The sequence below is a fragment of the Aspergillus ibericus genome (assembly GCF_003184845.1).
Source record: "Aspergillus ibericus CBS 121593 unplaced genomic scaffold BO80scaffold_80, whole genome shotgun sequence".
In the NCBI taxonomy this organism is placed as follows: domain Eukaryota; kingdom Fungi; phylum Ascomycota; class Eurotiomycetes; order Eurotiales; family Aspergillaceae; genus Aspergillus; species Aspergillus ibericus.
The window spans coordinates 61,122-79,706 of record NW_020292178.1 but is presented as its reverse complement, the minus strand read 5'-3'; the positions used below and the strand labels follow the sequence as shown (position 1 = coordinate 79,706).

The window sequence follows — 18,585 nt, the reverse complement described above, 5'->3', positions numbered from 1 at the left end:
CCCACACACACACCCTCCCTGCTCCCTCCCTCTTTTCTTCTCCACGACGCCTTATCTGTTGGGAGATGCAAGGGAGTCCAGACGCCTCCCCGATCGATCTGGCCCTTCTTCCATTTATACTACAATTCACGCCAGCTTCCGCTCTCCGCCATTTGATCTGGAGGTGACTTACCGTGATCATCAAAGCTCAAGCTTATTTATCTACTCCTTCCTCCCTCTCTTCACCTCCTCCCCCCAGACCCCGTCGATCTTCTTCACTCCACCACCCCACTCCACCATTACTACTTATACTCTCGACGCGACCTGGTCACTCCACCATCAACACTCAATCTCATCTTCTCTCAACACCACTCCCATTGTGGCTCATCTTCAACCAAACACCTGGATCAACACACATTATCACAATGTATCCCTTTCTCCCTTGGAGTCAGAACCAATCGAGTGTGCGCTCCTCTTTGAGTGAGGCCACCACCAGCACCCAGAATGTCTCTTTCAGCTTCAGCTTTGGCAGCTCCTGCTCCGCCACGTCGATGCCGCCTCCTCCACCTCCTTCCCCCACCGACTCGCTCCTCGACATCACTCCGCGCAAGTGCTCCTTCTCCAGTGGCTATGAGATGAACAACTCGTGCGCATTCCCATCCTGGCCCAACCGACCGTCTCTGTTGAGCGCCGATTCGGAGGGTTCCACCGCTAGCGCCTACCTCTCTGACGAAGATCTCCTCCCCATGGGGTCGGGAGCCCCCTCGGAGAGCGCCATTGACGAAGAATCCGCGGCCCAGGACCCCACCATGGGCGACGGTGACTTGACGACCGAGCAGCAGATCCAGATGATTCGCGCCGCAGCGGAAGAAGAGGCGCAGCGCGCGCGTTTCCTGGCTCAGGTGCAGGCTCATGCCAGAGCGCAGCAGGCCATGCGGGTTGCACAGCTGGCCGCGGCAGAGCGCGAGAACGCAAAGCGCAAGAAGCGCAAGGCCGTCCCCGACAGGAAACGTCGGACCGCCTCAGCTTCTAAGGCCACGGCCTGCCGCGCTTAAGGGCCCGCAGCGCCGTGTCATTTCCTATTGTAACACCAGCACGTCAAACGCATCGTTTCGCGCATGTCATGATACCCCACGGCTTTCGTCACCCCACGCCGCCCATTTGGTCTGTTTTGCCGGAGATTAGGGCTGTCGAATGATCGGCGCCGATCGAGTTCAGCTCTCCTGCTTTGCCAGATGCGGCCCATCCGCCTATCCGGTTCTTTTCTTTTTCCATCTCAATTTCTCACCTTTCCTTCTTTTTCGGGGCAGCCACCGGGATGGTCGCCTACCCCAAGTCACAGCAGTCATCCCCCCCCCCCTGTCCCCCACGAAACATGACACCCACACACGGAGCTGGTCCCCGGGTGTTGGAACATCACCAGACGCGCCGGGCCTCGGGCATTCTCGAAGCAGGGCCGTCATGGGTCCGGGAGTTGAAGATGACGCCAGAGGGGGCCGCACGTGCAGTGGTTGGCTGAGGGGGCCGGTTACGCGCCGTAGCCGGGGCGGAATTGGCAGGCCGGAGTTCAACTCTCTGGCCTCTGATTTGGTGCCCGAGGCTGGCGGCCTGATTAGCTAATTTCCTGGTCGCTGTCGGCGCATTGATGGAAATGTCCTGCACGCCGGACAGGGCTCGATGGCCGGCCCTGAGCCTATCATTCTTCACAGGCTCACCGCCATTGTCAGGGCCTCTTTTCCTGCTTCTTTCCTGCTTCTTTCCGGACGGACGGTGACTCACCTCGGGTCATGGCACGCGCTTGGATACTCGGTCGTCCCTCCGTTTCCTTGCTTGGTCGTGAATCTCCGGTTTCTTTTCTTGACCTTGCCTTTTAATTATTATTTCCTCTTAATGTTGTCGTCGTCGTCGTCGTCGTCGTCGTCGTCTCATGCGTTGTCGCGCGGGTGTTGGGGTTCAGCAGTTCCAGCGGGTTTCCATTTACCATTTCGGGCGATTGTTTTGTTTTCTCGCGATTTCCGATCGCATGATTCGATTCCCCGTTTCTTTGTTTTTTTTTTCAGCGTCGGATGTTCAGATACCCCGTCTTGTATGCCATGTTGCCAGTTTCCTTGTTTCCCTTTGCTTCTCATACCCCGAGCGTGTTACACCGAACAGCTCCCGCGTTACTTTAGATGGATTGCATTTGCATAGCTCAGCGACATACCCCGGATTCATCAGCGATGGTTTCGTTAATTCATGATACCTTACCTAATACTTACGGATATCGATCACATCATTCTCCTTTACCATTATCGTAGTCCTCCGTACGAAGTAGCGAGATTGATCCTCCCGTGGAACGTAGAATGCCTGATCCATCCACCATCACGGCCATCCCGAACCCATCCCCTCCAGTTACCCCATATGTCAAATAAGTAGCGAAGATGAGGTGAGATTAGATTAATAATTTCCCCATCTCCACTGAACCCAACCTCAACTCCAGCTCCAACTCCAACTCCAACTCCGACCCCGACCTGATCCCAAGATGAACCCCGTAGCGATGAACTCTATATCGAGCAAGGATGATAATCGGATATTCCCGTATACATGCAGATGTGCATATACTAGTATCCTATGTATACTATATTCTGATTTAGATAGATAGATAGATAGATGGATAGATAGATGGTAATCCTCAGGGAGTCAGTCAGCTAGCCACTCACTCACTCACTCACTCACGGAGGTAGGTACTAGGTTTTTTCATCATATTGTAGTACTGTATGTAATGTAGTACTAGCACCCATCTTATGTACCGGTGACAATGACTCATAAGCAATGAGGGAAAGACAGAATCGGATAGTTTGTTGGCTTGTTGGGTGGTATTAGTCTTGTGATTGTGCAGTGTGATTGATTGGGAATGAGTTTGCCACCAGGGAGAGGGGGAAATGAGGGGGAGAGGGGAATAGACAGGGCAAAAGGAAGCTAATCTGGGCGGGGATAGAACTATCTAGACTATCTAGACTAGATCAGAGGGGATATCTGATGATCGGCGGGAGGTGCATAGAATAAGAAAAGAAAAGGAAAGATTGGGGCTGGGGTGATGGGATCTGACGTACGGAGCAGTTCAGTAGGAATGCGTGCTTTTGCGGGGGGTGAATGGGAGTATAAATGTGAAATCATCACGTGGAAGTGAATCAAAGATGGAAGGGGTAAGGAGAAACATTGAGGATGGATCTATCTAAGTATATAAGATAACCGTGCATACAAATGAAAGCAGATCTATAACCCCTTCATTAACAGCTCCTCGCCAATCTCCCGAATCAATGTCTCCTTGGATACTGCTTCTACGCTCTTCTTGGCCACAACCGCCTCCGCGATCCCCATGGCCTTGCAGAGATCGACCACCGCGCTGTCTGCAGGGGCCTCGTAGATGAGGAGCCCTAATGCGAAGAGCAGGCCGTGCAGCGCCTCCTGGCTCTCTTCTTCCTGAGTGATGGCTTCGACGAGTGACGCGGTCAGCTCGACTTGGTCTTCTTCGGTGAGGGGTTCGCGGTGGCCGGCAAAGCGCGCGTTGTGGTTGTGCGCGGAGAGGTTGTAGGCGAGAGAGGCGGCCACGACGCGGAGGTTGGTGTGCGAGTCGAGGAGGGAGGAGGTGGTGAGGTGGAGGAGCGTTTGGAGGAGTGTCTTGGCGGCCGGGGAGGGGGGAGACGAGGAGGTGAGTTGATCTCGATAGAGGGGGGTGGTGAAGAGGGTGCAGCATAGCTGGAGCATCACAATGCGGAGGTTGTAGGGGCAGGTGGAGAGGGAGGTGGATGGAGCGAGCAGAGTGAGGACGGTCTCGTGGTTGGGTTCTTCGGCAAAGTAGCCGGATACCCGGGGGTCGAGGAAAAGCAGTCGAGTCAGGTCGATGAGGGCGAATTGGTTCTCCAAAGGAAGGGAACGGGAGGTAGTTTGGAGGTAGTTGGCAAAAGAAGGGAGGCTTTCGGGCAAGGGAATGTCTGCTGCTGGCGCAGAGGCACGCTGTTTGAGGAATGCAATGATGGCGACCAGGCGCTGGTCTTCGTGGTGAGGGTGTAATTTCTGGATGAGCTTGTCGAGAGGCGGGACCTTTTTGTAGGTGACATAGTTGGTAATCGCACGTTGGAGACTAGGAAGACGGAGTTGTTGGTGCCGATGGGGAGGATGTGCCATCTCGAGGAGCAGACGGACGTTGCCACGCAGTTGGGATGGATTGGCGCCAACCCATTCGTCCAGCTTCTGGCCTTTGAGGAAGCTGTAGAAGGTGGGGGTAGAACGGATACCGTATTTCATGCTCACGTCCATGGCCGTGCTAATGTCCACTTTGATGAGAGTAGCTTTGGCACTGGCCTCTTCCGCGAGCTCGTCGTACACCGGGTAGACCATCTTGCAGGGCGGGCAAGTGGCCGAGGTGAAGAAGACGACGGCGCAGGAGTCGGCCGCGGCGGCGAGGTATTGCTCGAGCTGGGCCAGGTTACGTGCCATTCGCACGGTGCCTGGAGTAACCGGGGCAGGTGGTGCAGGGGCGGTTGGTGCGCTGGTGGCGGGCGTTTGAGCACCGACAGTGCCAGTGCCTTGGGTTACACCGCGCAGGGCCATTTCGATCTGGGGCTTCATCATTTGACCGAAGGGGGTGCTCAAGAAGGTCTGCGGCAGGTTCTGGATGTGCTCGGGGATGCCTTTGCCAAGCGCAAACATGGCCAAGTCCTGCGTGAAGTTGTTGCAGTTGTGCAGAAAGAGGTCGTAGGACTGGATGCCTTTAAATATCTGGTCTGGTCTGGTCGGTGGGAGGGCACGTCCGACATACCTCGGGGGTGTAGATCTCGGCGAGGGACTGGATGTACTCTTCCACCACATCCATGGGCAGCTCCGTCTTGCCCAGATGCAGCTTCTCCATGGGTTCCCCATGATGCGTACTGCCGGGGATGGCTGTCTGGATGCCTTGGCCAAAGTAATACTCCACGCCGTTCAGCACCAGCGACGTGTGATAGATCGCATCGATTTGGGTTCCCGTGAGGGCCAGCGAGTACTACTCGACGTTAAACACAGGCAACATTGCCATGGAAGATCATGTCTTACCATCCGCGCAAGACCCTGTTCAGCATTAGCCGGATTTCTAGACTGTACCACCAGAGGTAAATCACCTTGGACAGGTCATAGACGTACAGCTCGACATCCATGATGGCTAGAACAACACTACTAGATTCGCGAAACCACCAAGGCTATCTGCAGAGAAAATCAAAACCCCAGCTCAAGAATACAGGAGAATTCAAGACCATAAATGAAGACGGAACGCGGCCAGGCAATCGCCCGTTTACGTCAGCCACCTCACATCACGGGGTTGACAATCGAAGACAATGGAAGCCTCCCTCTCACAATCATCTTCTGAATGTTTCACTCCAATCGCCATTCCCTCCCAGCTACCTTCCCATCCGGGTCCCGTTGTGCGATGTGAACCGCGCGACCTTCCCGCGATCGCAATCCTCATCCCATGGCTTTCTCGCCCCCGCGCCTGACCTCCATCCATCCCCATTCCCATCCCCTCCACCCTTGACATCCATCACCATTTGCGACAAGTCACGACAATTCACCAAAACCACTCAACCACCATCATGGTAAGTCCCATACACCCCTGCCCTCTATCACCAACCAACCAAATCATCAACCAACTAACTCCATCCAATCCAGCCCCCCAAAAAACGCACCGCCACAAGCCACCCCCCCTCATCCTCGGCCCCCAAACGAGCCCGCCCATCCAAACTCGCCAAAGAAAACGACATCAGCGCCGAAGAAGAAAACGAAATCAAAGAAGTCTTCCACCTATTCTCGGAGACCGTCAATGAATTCGCAGACGAGAAGGAAGGCGTGATTCCTCGGGAGGATGTACGGAAGGCGTTGGTGTATGTCCTCATCCTCCCTCCAAACCCATTCATCTACATGTGTTCGCGCGCAGTCATACTAAAATACGGTTGTGATAGAGCCCTCGGCCTCGACCCCTCCTCCTCCGAAGAACTCCACTCCATCATCGAGGCCATCGACCCCACGGATACCGGGTACGTGCCCTACGAGCCGTTTTTGACCGTCGCGGCGGCGAAATTGAGGTCTCGGTCGGAGGAGGCCGTCTCGGCGGAGGTGGATGGCGCGTATCGGTTGTTTACGAGGGGTTCCGGGGGGCTGATTACGTTTAATCATTTGCGGCGCATTGCGCGCGAGCTCAAGGAGGATGCGCTGGGGGATGAATTGCTCAAGGATATGATTTTGGAGGCGAATGGGGGGGCCGGGGTTAATGCGGGGGTTACGTTGGAGCAGTTTCAGGAGGTGATGCAGCGGGCGGGGGTTTTTTGAGGGTTGAATACGGAGTACTTACTGGGTTTGCGGTTCAGCGGGCGTTGATGGGTTTCTATCTATGGGTGGTGTTACTTGGGATGGAATAGGACAAAGGTGTGCTTGGTATAATGGGTTACATAACGATAAGCTCGCTGGTCGGAATCGACACGAAGTACATGCCATGCAATGTTATACAAATGCTGCCCTCCTGTCCAAGCCGTTGACGGCGTGAGGATACAGAAGGGAAGCATAGAACAAAAGCTAATGTAAACGCCTTCTAATGAGTCGCACTCGGGGGTATCATAAATGCTGATATACACAATCTGGCGGAAGGTCCGTGATGAGGCATACGCGTCAGTCAACGTCCGACATGAGAAGCGGCTTTTCGCCGCGAGGCTCGACTTTCAGTGCAGCTGAAATGCTGGCTGCTGGGGATACATCGGAGGTGGTGGAATCGGCGGTAGCAGATGTAGACGCATTCTCCGATGGCGTATAGCTGGTGGTAGACACGGAGCTTTCATCCGACCCATACTCAGCATCCTCCGCAGCCTCGGAATCTGCAGCTTCGTAGAAGAGCATGAAAGCACCGCCCTGCGACATGACGTTCGCTTCGCTGACCATCTGCACATCCTCATCACTTAATCGGTACCAACGCTCAGTCCTTTCCTTTTCACCGTCTGCCTCCACGACGGCGTCCGGCACGTGGGCCGGGAAGGTCTCGGTGGAATACTTTCGGTAACAGATGTAATGGCCATTCTCATGGCGCCCATAGTGGGTGACGACGGCTCGCAATTGATAGTGGCGGCCGGTACTCGCGCCTCTTCCTGCATGCGAGAGCATCGACACACTAGGATTAGTCTCCCATGCTTCTAGGCCTTGTTCGGTTTCATTGGAAACACCGCCTAAGGACCATTGGTTCAAGTTAAGGGCCTTCGGGAACTTGACAGCCGCGTAATTTTTCCGGAGCATCCCGGTAGTTTCGTCGAACAGACTCCGGTTGACGTGAATAACAAGGCACTCGGGAGGTCGAGCAATAACAGCCTGTCGCGATTTCGTCGTTGACACTCTGCTCTTTCCAGGGATATGGCACTTCTGTGAAAGCGTCTTCTCCGCGAAATCCTCCTCGGTCAAGGCTTGCTCAACCGCCTGTAGGCGCTCTTGCGCCGAGCTCCGGAGTGCATCTGATATCTTGGGCGAATCAGTGGTTGCACTCGGAGTCGCCTCATCGTCATCAATCTGTTTGAGAAGATTCGAGAGTTGAGTCTGCGCACGCAACAAGGTGCACTTGGCACATTCCACCCCCTCAATAGGCTCCAGGTGCATATAGTGATGCAGACATTCTCGGATATCGTACTCAAACTTCGGCCCGAGCGGCACAGTCAAGCAGTTGAACGGAATGAGGGAAAGACCCTCCGTCCAACCACACTGAATGCAGCCCACCCTTTGCGCAAGGAGGCCTTCCAACGGATTCCGGAAAACCTGGTTACCGGTTGTTTGTGGTTCGGAGGCAGTATCGCCGTGTATCTCCTGCCTTGGAGCGGATCCAATAACATGCTCCTGCGGCCCTGCCATCTTCAAGCCCAAGTTGCGAGTGTGTCGCCGAGTCGCCTGCTGCACTTCGAGATCCAACTGATCAACAACCTTGGAGAAGTATTCCTGTGCATCCTGCTGTTGCCAACTGCTCATAGACTTGAGATCCGCCGGAGTCCACAGACGCTGGCCATAACTGTCCGCGCTGTTCAGTCGCTCAATAATGTCCCTCAAGGCTTGATGCGTGGAAAGAAGGACCTTTTGCCCTAACTGATCAACGTTACGCCCCAAAAAAGCTTCTAGCGACTGGAGCGATGCCAGCCCTTGAATAATGCTATTCTGATAGCATGAATTATCCCAATTTCCCAGACCAGGCGGTACGTTGTTCTTGCTGCTCAGTAGGGAAGTGCCGAAGCCTGGGAACGCCGGGGTGCGAGGAAGGAAGGAGGAGAACGAGGTGTCATCTAGGCCGAAAATCCGTCGCATCGCTTCGCTTTTGCCCTCAAAAGTCATCGAAAGGGGATCTTCGTCGGTACTATCAGATTTCGGGGCCTTGGAATCTAGGGCGGCAACTAGTCGTGAAGGTGTCAAGTAGACAACGAGATTCCAAATAATCCGAGCCAACGACAACGAGACTAGCCCCAAGTACCTTAGCCCGAGGAATACCGTGATGACCGTGACGAAGATATAGGCGACTAGATGGGGGTTGTCCTGCAGATGCTGCAGTACTCGATCATAGTTGCTGTACTGCACGCGGAAGGGATTCGGAGTGAGGAAGTCAATCCCCTCTCTGCGAGCATTCATGGCTGATGGAAAGGAGGAAACGACCACGGCATAGGGACGAGGAAGTGGACATCACTTGGCAGGCCGGAAGTTGTGAGGAAAAGGCCCTGACAAGGTGACGGAATGGATCTATGCCGCCGCTGCTTCGCCGCCGAAGAAGCAACCGCCCAGTGCGCAATGGGTCTCTCCCGCCACCCGGAAAAGTTTTATCGATAGGCCCGTCTCCACAACAAATTATTCAACTGCGGGCATACAGTAGCACTGATTTTCCCGGCATCTATCATGGCGAAATCTAGGCGTGAGTAGAGAGATCTGTTTGGACAAAAAGAACGGCTGCGATGCTAACATTACGTGCCCAGCCCAGTCAAAGCACTCCCGCGCTGCGAGGCGGGCAGCTTCGCCGAGTCTCGAAGTCGACAAGTCCATCACCTCTCTGCCGCGGGCTCAGGAAACTACAGTACAACGCGAGTCGATTCTTTCGGAACGCGCAAATGCCGGCATCACGAAGAAGCAATCAAAGAGCAAGGCCAAAACTAGAGCACAGCGCTTGAGACAACAGAAGGGTGTGGAAAGAGCAGAGGCGGTGGTTGATCAGATGGAAAAGAAGGTCACCAAAAGTGTTGGCCGAGCCAAGGCTGTCAAGGCTCGTAGGGTATGAGCGCAGGTCCCTATCCATGGTCATTGATCAAATGTTCTGACGAAACGTGTCTAGGCCGACTGGGAGGATCTGAACCGGAAATCGAAGAGCATGTTCCAAGCCCTCAACGACGAGGCGGAGGATGATATGGATGATGATATGATGGCCGATGCGGCCCCCTCGAAGCCAGCGAAACGAGTAACGAAGCCGGCCGCCGTTGCTCAGAATCCCGTCGTGGATGAGCACGCAGGCATTGACATGGACGATATTATCACCTGATCCGTGGACAACTGCTTTGCAAGGGAAATACCGCCAAGGTTGCGCCCGCCCTCTACTTCCTTGGTTTAAGCTGGTTGATCATCCGATCAATCTCAGCGGCGGCTGGTCCCGAAGCCCTCGCCTGGAGGAGCTCAAGGGCGTTGACATTCTTTGCCCGGAAGGCTTCTTCGCCGGCTTTCACAATCATTCCACATTTTACCCACATTTCCATCTTGTCATCGGCGGACAGATTGGCGCATTTGGGGACAAACAAGGAAGCAAGCTTGGTGTTGCCAGCACCCAGAATCTCGTTATAAAATGGCTGTTATTTATCTGTGAGCATGCGGGCGCATATCCTGGGGTTGTTGGCCAGCTTACCTCCCAACCGATCGGGGACTTTTTGTTCTTTCCGATCTCTTCCAGCTCACCCCAGTCGCGCTTCGCTACCAAGGCCCTTAATCTCAACCACCAGAAGGTTTTTTCTGGCATTCGGAATTCACTCTGTATCTTCTGCGCTCTTTTGCCGTAGCCCGATCGGATCAATCTGTAGACTGTCTCGTTCAAGCTGAGGCCCAGGAATTCCGACCGATCCGCGAGGTCTTTATCGAGAGCCTCCTGGACCTTCAACAGTTGCGAGGCTTCAGAAAGTAGTTTTTGCTGCAGCACCACCGATGGATCTTTCGAGTCCGACAATAGACGCGAGGCGAGCTGGAGCTTTTCCATCTTATTCGGCAGCTTCGTCTCATCCAACGCCTCTGCAAGGAGGACATTGGAACCATCGATAGGGCGATCGTCCTGGTAGAATAAATCCTTCAGCAGCTCGGTATCCTGTCCTCGAGCCGTCGTCTCCACCAGGGCCGATGCCATCGGGCGAGTATTGATTGTTTTGAAGAAACTAGACAGGGGAAGCTTAGCCTTCAGTTGCAAAAGGACATAGTTCACTAGATCCACATCTCCGCTCTCAATGGCTTTGTCCAGGGCAATCTCATCTTCTTCCATATTCAGTAACAATGGTACCTGCTTCCCAGCCCGTGGCTCGTGGTTCAGCAGCTGGGTTGCTAGAGGAGCGCGCCCTTCATCGTAAGCGGTTTGCGCGATCAACTCAAACGAGATTCCGGGTTTGCCTTCTAGTCGCTGGACAATGAGCTTGCAAACCGCGTCATCGTCTACTGTGGAAACTTTGACCTTCTGGCTGGCCCAGTGAACGTATATCCTATCAGCAGGCAGTTCGAGATATTCGGAGATGCGGATGGCAAGGAAGTATTCGCGCCGGTTCACTAGGCGCTCAATAAGCCTCTCGGGTGTGAGGCGCATATATTGCTCGTAGGAGAGTGGCAACCCGATCTGATAGTCCCTCACTGCTTTCAGCACACGAAGCTTCTCAGTCATTTCGACGAATTCGTCGCTGTTATACAAGTCGAGGACAGATTTCCCGAAGGAGGCTGCCTTCAGCAAGCGCTTCTGCCAATACGTATCAAATTCATGACCAGCAGCTTTGACACATGTATCTACCGCCTCGGGCAAGCTGGGCCGGATACGTTGAATATTTTCGTCGGCTTTAGGCGACTTCTTCTCCAACAGGTCTATGGAGTCCAGGAGAACAGAGGCAGGTGACGTTGACCCAAGTCGGAAGATCGCCTCAGTTACATCTTTAGGCCGTTAGGAGTCGACTCCAACTGATTGCGAGTACTTACCAACAACTTTGTGTAGAAATTCGCAGGTATCATTGGTGATGAGGCGCACGCCGTCAAATTCTGGCACGACGTGGACGGTGCCATCGTAGTAATATCTCGCAGCAACACCATTAGGCCCAATCAGATGTACCTCGTCCTCCCATGCGATGACGACGGCATCATCTCCGCACCAATCAACCGTCCTCGGAGTGACGCGGGACTCTGGGTCATACTCGCTGTACTTGCTCTGAAAGTCACTGCTGACTACCCATACCTTCCCTTCGGAAGTAATGAGCGCAACAAATCGACCGGTTGGTGACACGCTTGCATGCTTGAAAGGCCCGTTCTGAAGGACTTTATCTTCCGCTTCCGTCGGGTCGACCAAGTAAATGGTCTTGTCAACGGAGAGCAACACCTCGACTGAACGAGACAACGTATAGGCTGGCGGTATCAGAGACCATGACGAGACCTCTCCTTCCGGGCAAGGAGCCAGAAGCCTAGGTCTCGGCTCGTCGTAATTCGATACTGCAACCAACTGATTGTTTGAAAGCAAAGCGACAAAGCCCGAGGTCCAGAATCGGCAGGCCCTCACTCCATAGTCTTCAGCCCCCTATGCTAGGTCAGTATCAGCACAAACCCTCTGGGTAAAGGCTTACATTTCCTAGAGAAAAGGAAGTAAAATCGCCATAAAGGCCGAAATAGCGCCTCACGGTGCCGTCTTCCGTGATTACCAAGAGTTCTTCCTTGTCGGACCAGCCGAGCCCACGAATCGTGCCAAACTCCCACTGAGGATGTTAGCATGTAGGCCACATTCAAGATAGTCCACTCACATTAAGCCGATTGATGTGCTTCCCGGAGCACGAGTAGATGTCAATGCTCGATTTGGCGGTCTGAGCATCGCGGAATCTGTACGGTTTACTCTCATCGCGGTGCAGTGCTGGTAGCGATGTCAGTAAACGCTGGGCCAGGTGATTGATCGAACTATCTCATACCAATAGCCCCTCCATAGGGAGCGCCGGCAATGATGTAGTTCTCTAATTCGACATCCTCGTCAAAGACAGCATCATATATAGGGACTTTCCGATAGAAGCTATCTCCGAGCCTCTCCCAATTGGCCAGCGGGTTTGACGGCGCCATTTCTACCAGCAATGACCTGCACAGAGGGACGTGAAACAAGCGATGGAGACAAAGCTGGGATAAGACCCTCCTGGCGCATGTTGTCTATCGGGAAGCTCCAGCTCACCTGGGACCATCTCCGGCACTAACCGCATTGGGGCTTTAGTGCCTGAGGTGGCCCGGCCTTGTATCGCCGTACCGTCTCATTCATCCATCCAGGCACAACCAGGTGCGACCAAGATGCTTGATGCAGGGAACTACGATGGAGGATAATTCGGAGATTCCGGGTCTTGCTTTGGAGCTGTCAGATCTTGAAGTTGCTCTCTTTCTATGTCTTGCGGCCCACGAACACTGCCGTATTGACACCACCGACGCCAACATCCATGACGTCGCAAAGGAGCTCGCCCTGGTATTTGATCCCGTGATTGTTCTCGACCCCTGCTAACAAACTAGATATGCACCAACACATTCGGGCTCTCCTACAGTATCTTGGATTGCTCCAGCGCGACGTCCTTTGACGATTTTTGCGCCGAATTACTCCCTCCCGAAACACTCAGGAGCAGCAATGTTCGTCCATCACGTTCCCGGATGACCACCGAATCGGTATGCTTTGCTGTCACCTCACCGATATGATGTAGCTAACACTCCAAGTCTGGCACGATATCCTCACTCCAAGATCTCAAAGGTCGCTTCAGATCGTATACCTCTGAGCATAAACAGGAGGTCGTCAATGTCGTGATCGCCAAGAACTTTAACCATGCGAACGACAACATCCAGCGTGAAGCTCTCGAGGTCAGTTGCAAGCATTAGTCAAGATAGCTGTATTGACCTCTTGCGACAGTTGATGCACTCGAAGCAACTCACTACGCAAACTGGCGTCTTAGAAGCACCAGCCACTTTCATCTTCCTGCCTCTGATCGTGCGCGACACAGAGCAGGACCAACCACTAGACCCTCATTTAGTATGTTTACTACCCTAGTTTATATGCTCCATAAAGCTAACACCATCAGAACGATTACATTTTCATATCACACTTTCACGACACCACCGACGGCTACGTCTATCTGGAAGACACCAACGACTGGCTTTCCGACGGCCAAATGTCCGCCTCTTCCGTCATCCACAAACCAGAGGCTCAGACTAAGAAGAGCCATCCGAATATAGACCGCGAGGTAAACCCCCTGCTCCCTTCGCTTTCCTGATCATCACTAACACAAGTAGCTTCTCGACAAACTTCACCAATTAAGCAAGAACGTGCGTGTCGGCGCCGACATAACCCGGTACCAACAAGACATTGTCGTCTTCCTTCGACTCAGTCGCGCCGTGTCGGGGGGTATCTCTACACGGTCGAATAAACATTTCAAGTTGTTTTCCACGTGTGTCAATCCTTACCCCCATGGAACGAAACGGCAACTGACATGACACAATAGACTCCTCGCCGTATTACACGGAATCGACTATCTCACACCATCGATTGTAGCCCTCGCGGCAAAGAAAGTCTTCCGACACCGGATCATCGTAGCGAAACCTGAAGAGGATCGAAGCTTACAGTACGGAAGTGATCTGGCAGCCGTATCCCAGGTCCTGGAGTACGCGAATCCGGATTCCATCTTGGACGGCGTACTTACACTGGAAGCGCCTCTGTGATCATTTTACTCCTCTTTTGCGAACTCCTGTACAAGCAATATCCTAATTACAGTATAGTAAAGTATAGTATATACAAGGATGAATAAACCATCCAACCAGCCTCCCCTCCCCATTCTCGGCACTTCATCCCCACTAACCCTCCCAATAAACCCACCCCTACATCAACATGAGGAAGAAGAAGAAGAGGAAGAAGAAGAAGAAGAAGAAATCTAATCCAACAACCCCTCCACAACCCTAACAACCTCCTCCAACAAATCAAAAACCCCATCTAGAATCGTCCCCAACAGACCCGTAACAAAACTAACCAAACACTCAAGCGTATCCACCAACTGATCCAATACATCATTCAAGTTGCAGTCGCAATCATCATCATCATCATCATCATCATCATCGCTTCTCTTAACATCTGAGCCCGGTCCAGATGTAGTCTCGTCCGAGCAATTACCCAACCGTCCGTAAATCTTCTCCTGGGATGAAGCGAGAAGGGCTTGGATGGATTGGAGTTTGGTTGTTGATCTGGTGGTTGTGGTGGATGTTCCGTTTGAGAGGGTGTTGGTGGTTGGTTGGGTTTGGGTGGAGAGTTTTTCGAGGAGAGGGGAGACGCGGTGGATGGTGGTGTTGAGGCGGTTGAGGCTGTGGCAGGATTGCAGGGTGGAGCTGGATAAGGCGGTTGCGAGGGGGAGAAGGGTGGAGATGAAGAGGAGGAGGATTGGGAGGAGGTTCATTTTGCTTTAGTTGTGGTGCCACGGTATTAATTAAGAAATACTGGTTGATGGAGTTATTGAGAAAGTTGTAGAAGGGATTGATTTGGAGGAATCGAAATGGCTTATATGTCCATGATATTGAAGTATGCAAAAGCGGAGCTATCCAGACAAAAACAGAAAATACAAACTTGATATGTCGACGGCGTTGGATTGGCCGAACAATCATCCGACTGTCTAAATGGAGATATCCCCTGACGATCACCATGAGGAAAAAGATCCCTAGATAATCGCCAGAGTGCTTGACAGGCTCATGGCGCGTCGATCTCTTGTAACCGAGATGTCCTAATGCCATAGTTCCTGTTAGCGACGCGAGATCTGCCAGATCTCCACCTCTTCACGCTGATGGGTCTCCACCATGGCCAGTTTCTGCGACAAAATAAGCAAAAATAGCTACTTATCGCCTCGCCCGATTCTTCAGGAACATGTCGGGCTGTATGAATTTGCTCTCCTTGACTTCCTCGACGCCGGTGGAAATCAAACCGTTGCCGAGGTTCTGATCGCCGTGGTCCGTTCCCAGGCCCGACTCGAGCGATGTCATCAGTCTTCGCCATTCGGCGAGTACAACTTCAATTTCGGTCTTGGCGTCGCCAACGATGGCGTCCATTTTGATGTCATTGCGGTCGTATCCGAAGGGGTCTTCCAGTTGGGAACCGATGCCTTCGATGCCGTACAGGGTGAAAATGACTAGACTGACCATAGGAACGGTCCACCATCCCATGTCGTCGACCATGCCGAAGGGTAAGACGCAGCCAAAGAGGGCAAGGACTTGCTTTTGGTGGATTCTTGAAAATGTGAGCTCGCGTCGGGATAGTCAGGGGATAGGAGCGAATGTCCGCTGTGACTAGAATAGTGGGGGTACACTTACAGATGCGCAACCGGCATAGGGGTCAGCTTGATCGTCTCCATCCTTCCATAGGCATCCGTCAAAGTGTTCAATTGGGCCTGCATTTGGCTTGCCCCAGGAGCGTTGAACCAGCCGCGTTCCACGCCTCTCTTGATGAACCCATCCACGAAGAACGTCAGTTGGTATGGTAGTCCCAACCCCTCATCCTCGTGGCCCACCAGTCCAGTTGGAAGTAGACTTGCATAATCTGGATTGAATGCCGCGACACCGTTCTCGGCTACATCACTCCCCAACGCCCAAGCTGCTCCCCATTCAGCGCGGAGGTGATTCTTGACTGCGAAGGGAATCGCCAAGAGGATTCGTATCGTCCGCTCGATATCCTCCTTTTCTGCAGCAGTGGGAGGACCGGCGGTGCTGTAACCATTCGTGACGATAGTCCTAACGAGATTGCGGATGCACGTGTAGATCGTGTTCATTCCGTTACGTCCATCCCAGAACCTGTTGTAAGAAGTCTGGTTTCGGAAAACGAGCATCAAACCCACGACTATAGACAAGGATGGGATCTACGGTTGCATGATCAGATTTGAATGCATAATAACACACCACCTGAAGGCACCTACAATACTGCTTGGCAGTCCAACAGTATCAAAGACGTATTGGTCAAGCCAGACAACAAAAGCCGTGAACGCGGCGTGTAGGAAGACGGGCAGCAGTATGGCCGCATGGATAGCGCCTTTGATGAATCGGAAAACCAAGGGCCATCTATCGATACATATTTAGCTTTAAGCCGTAGCATGCCTAGTTTCAATAATCAGGTCATTCACCTTCGAGGCTTGCTTCGACTTGTCAGCAGATGCGGGTGCGTCCCTGAGCGATAATGATTGGCATTGGCGAGAAAGGTGGTGTTTTGACGGCTGAGCGCCGGTGTAGGGGGTTGACTGAAATTCAGCCGCATATTTGCATCTGATTAAATGTATATGACTGGGGAAACTGAAGTGACAGTTGACGCAGGCTTTGGGAAAGAATGAAAGAATTTGCGTCTAGCGGTCAACAAGCCGTCCGCTTTGTCAAACTTGGGTTAGTTGCTTAGTCGAGGTGGAACGATAGGCAGCTGGCAGCTCGGCAGTCCTCCTGGGCACCTGGCTAACAAGCCATATCTACGAGTCGCCTTTCAGATGGTGCATTCAAGGGAGATAAGGAGTGGAATTCTCAGACGGGGCTTGGGGCAAGTCGCGGGGGATCAACAATCGGCAGATGCTGTGGTTGGTGAATCCCGTCTTCGCTGGTCTGCCACGCCAGAACTCTAATCCTTCTCATCTCTCGATTTCTTGTGGCCAGGTTGATTTCCACGTAATTTGATCTAGTTTGACCACGATGAGAAGTTCAGCTTGATCAGAAGACATGGGTTTAACAGACCCACCTAGAGTGCTGTCAGCCCATCGGACGGCTTATATATGTTTGGTGGTGATGATCATGCCATGTTGCTGCAGAGGCAACCTCATAGTACAGTGTAGATGGCCCATAATGTTGCCAGAACGCTTTAGCTAAGATGCTCCCCTTTAACAAAGCTGGCCATAGGCTTGCCACGACGGGATGATGTGCCATTTGAAGGGGAATTCGGAATATCTCGTGGCTGTTATTGCCATCTTGGGTGGAAGGCGGTCAAGGATCGCCGTCCCCTCCTTGTCGAAGTCTCTCAACCTCGCTGCTCTCGCTGCTCTCTTTTCATCTCTTTGTATTCCATTTACTTATGTCGTTTGCACTCTGACACAGATCACTGAGATTGTGGTCGTCCTAGAGAATAATAGCTTGACCATTGCGCATACAGGTCTCCGTGAACCACTACCATCATGGAAGACCATCAAGGCGGCAGATCTGTGGACGCAAGTAGAGCACTGGAGTTAGTGCCAGTGCATCCAGTGTTGTTCCGCAGTAGCCCATCTAGGGTACTTCCATAGGTGAGTCAATGACTGGATGCCTGGGCTGTCTCGGGCCTTGGCTTGGAAACCCTCGTTTTCTCTTATTGGGAAATTTGAAGACACTGGGGTTCGAGAACTGTATGGTCTTACACACTATTGTCGACTCGAGGACATATCTTCTACATCAGACGGCCAGGGAGTTACTGGTGTACAAAGAGGGTGAGAGTCTGCCAAAGCTAGCCTTAAGTGGAACCCCTTCGTCTAACCTTCATGTTTCAGAGTGGATATTGGCGGACGCTTGCGTGCGGTTTCTCCATTCTACAGACCCTCTGATGCCCCCCAAAGACCGAGCAGCTTTTGTAAGCGAGTTTGACCGGACTTTATCCTCGTGTACTCCGCTACAAAGTGAAACACGCATGTCTTATTATCGACTTCGAGTCTTGAAGACGACGTAACAGTACGCTCCCGGATATGGACATCCTTCATCGTGGGAATAGCTTCTGCCTCTGGTTCAACTATGATGCAGCATTATTGCTTAGCTTTATCACCTCCACTCCTTTAATGCGAGCATCTCGGCTGGGACAGCGAAGCGCTGTCAGAAGATACAACGAGAAAAAACATCGACTCCAACTCTCGAAGCATCCGTGCATGCTCGGCCTTATCCCTTGCAGCACAATATGGAAATGATAGTGTACTGAACTCTTGCTTGGAAGGAGTCGCACTCGGACTCTCTTTCTCCGATCGGCCCAGTAAGTGGAAGCAAATGCAGAGGATGGGACACTCATCATGGAGACCTTGTCAAATTCTGCTAAGCCCGTGGGTCCAATCCGAATCTGCAAGATAGTCTAGGATTGACTTTTGTTGCTCGGGCAGCATATCATGGCCATAAGCATCACGCAATTATAGCAAGGTCGTTGTATGCAACTAAGAAGGATGGCGATCAACTGGACGAAGAGGGACTCGGATCTGAAACCTCACTCGGGTATCACCTTTCCGGCCAACACTCAAATATATTGCGAAACAGATGGCGTAGGGCCAGAAAACCGTACTCTCGATGAGGATGTCTGAATACCTTTGTGAAACCAACCTCATACCGGCACAACATGCCAAGTAG

At 52.7% G+C, this 18,585-nt stretch overlaps 9 protein-coding genes across 9 annotated transcripts; 4 read left to right on the top strand and 5 right to left on the bottom strand.

Moving 5' to 3' along the window:
• The first annotated feature begins 293 nt into the window (after window positions 1-293).
• On the top strand, window positions 294-1,166 carry BO80DRAFT_276012 (uncharacterized protein). The gene has a single exon (XM_025714881.1). The coding sequence runs from the start codon at window positions 405-407 to the stop codon at window positions 1,032-1,034; it is 630 nt and encodes a 209-aa protein (XP_025569591.1). The 5' UTR covers window positions 294-404; the 3' UTR covers window positions 1,035-1,166.
• Window positions 1,167-3,190: 2,024 nt separating this feature from the next.
• BO80DRAFT_430036 (bifunctional C97 family peptidase/thioredoxin family protein) lies at window positions 3,191-5,234 on the bottom strand. The gene is made up of 4 exons (XM_025720617.1): window positions 5,118-5,234; window positions 5,053-5,067; window positions 4,781-5,002; window positions 3,191-4,722 (listed from the first exon to the last, which is right to left on the bottom strand). Exons 1-4 carry the CDS (start codon window positions 5,151-5,153, stop codon window positions 3,235-3,237), a joined length of 1,761 nt encoding a protein of 586 aa, XP_025569590.1. The 5' UTR covers window positions 5,154-5,234; the 3' UTR covers window positions 3,191-3,234.
• A 120-nt stretch (window positions 5,235-5,354) lies between these two features.
• BO80DRAFT_430035 (EF-hand superfamily Ca2+-modulated protein) lies at window positions 5,355-6,604 on the top strand. The gene is made up of 4 exons (XM_025720616.1): window positions 5,355-5,588; window positions 5,662-5,873; window positions 5,952-6,309; window positions 6,357-6,604. Exons 1-4 carry the CDS (start codon window positions 5,586-5,588, stop codon window positions 6,405-6,407), a joined length of 624 nt encoding a protein of 207 aa, XP_025569589.1. The 5' UTR covers window positions 5,355-5,585; the 3' UTR covers window positions 6,408-6,604.
• Window positions 6,288-8,890, bottom strand: BO80DRAFT_275997 (ubiquitin-specific protease UBP1). The gene has a single exon (XM_025714880.1). It carries the CDS (start codon window positions 8,632-8,634, stop codon window positions 6,655-6,657), a length of 1,980 nt encoding a protein of 659 aa, XP_025569588.1. The 5' UTR covers window positions 8,635-8,890; the 3' UTR covers window positions 6,288-6,654.
• Window positions 8,891-8,895: 5 nt separating this feature from the next.
• Window positions 8,896-9,529, top strand: BO80DRAFT_450395 (Alb1 domain-containing protein; the record flags this gene model as incomplete). Its single annotated transcript, XM_025721812.1, has 3 exons — window positions 8,896-8,911; window positions 8,973-9,265; window positions 9,326-9,529. 3 exons carry the CDS (start codon window positions 8,896-8,898, stop codon window positions 9,527-9,529), a joined length of 513 nt encoding a protein of 170 aa, XP_025569587.1.
• On the bottom strand, window positions 9,187-12,384 carry vp16 (tethering complex subunit VPS16). The gene is made up of 7 exons (XM_025720615.1): window positions 12,174-12,384; window positions 12,012-12,118; window positions 11,838-11,966; window positions 11,203-11,791; window positions 9,887-11,157; window positions 9,327-9,830; window positions 9,187-9,266 (listed from the first exon to the last, which is right to left on the bottom strand). The coding sequence occupies exons 1-6, from the start codon at window positions 12,316-12,318 to the stop codon at window positions 9,582-9,584; spliced, it is 2,490 nt and encodes an 829-aa protein (XP_025569586.1). The 5' UTR covers window positions 12,319-12,384; the 3' UTR covers window positions 9,187-9,266; window positions 9,327-9,581.
• Window positions 12,385-12,519: 135 nt separating this feature from the next.
• Window positions 12,520-13,981, top strand: BO80DRAFT_430033 (uncharacterized protein). The gene is made up of 7 exons (XM_025720614.1): window positions 12,520-12,706; window positions 12,751-12,900; window positions 12,949-13,089; window positions 13,139-13,258; window positions 13,308-13,469; window positions 13,519-13,673; window positions 13,728-13,981. Exons 1-7 carry the CDS (start codon window positions 12,560-12,562, stop codon window positions 13,942-13,944), a joined length of 1,092 nt encoding a protein of 363 aa, XP_025569585.1. The 5' UTR covers window positions 12,520-12,559; the 3' UTR covers window positions 13,945-13,981.
• Window positions 13,982-14,153: 172 nt separating this feature from the next.
• BO80DRAFT_469554 (uncharacterized protein) lies at window positions 14,154-14,669 on the bottom strand (the record flags this gene model as incomplete). The annotated part of the gene is made up of 1 exon (XM_025723025.1): window positions 14,154-14,669. The coding sequence occupies one exon, from the start codon at window positions 14,667-14,669 to the stop codon at window positions 14,154-14,156; it is 516 nt and encodes a 171-aa protein (XP_025569584.1).
• A 216-nt stretch (window positions 14,670-14,885) lies between these two features.
• On the bottom strand, window positions 14,886-16,745 carry BO80DRAFT_275844 (bestrophin family protein). Its single transcript, XM_025714878.1, has 4 exons — window positions 16,377-16,745; window positions 16,173-16,314; window positions 15,574-16,115; window positions 14,886-15,490 (listed from the first exon to the last, which is right to left on the bottom strand). Exons 1-4 carry the CDS (start codon window positions 16,505-16,507, stop codon window positions 15,103-15,105), a joined length of 1,203 nt encoding a protein of 400 aa, XP_025569583.1. The 5' UTR covers window positions 16,508-16,745; the 3' UTR covers window positions 14,886-15,102.
• Between the last annotated feature and the right edge of the window lie 1,840 nt (window positions 16,746-18,585).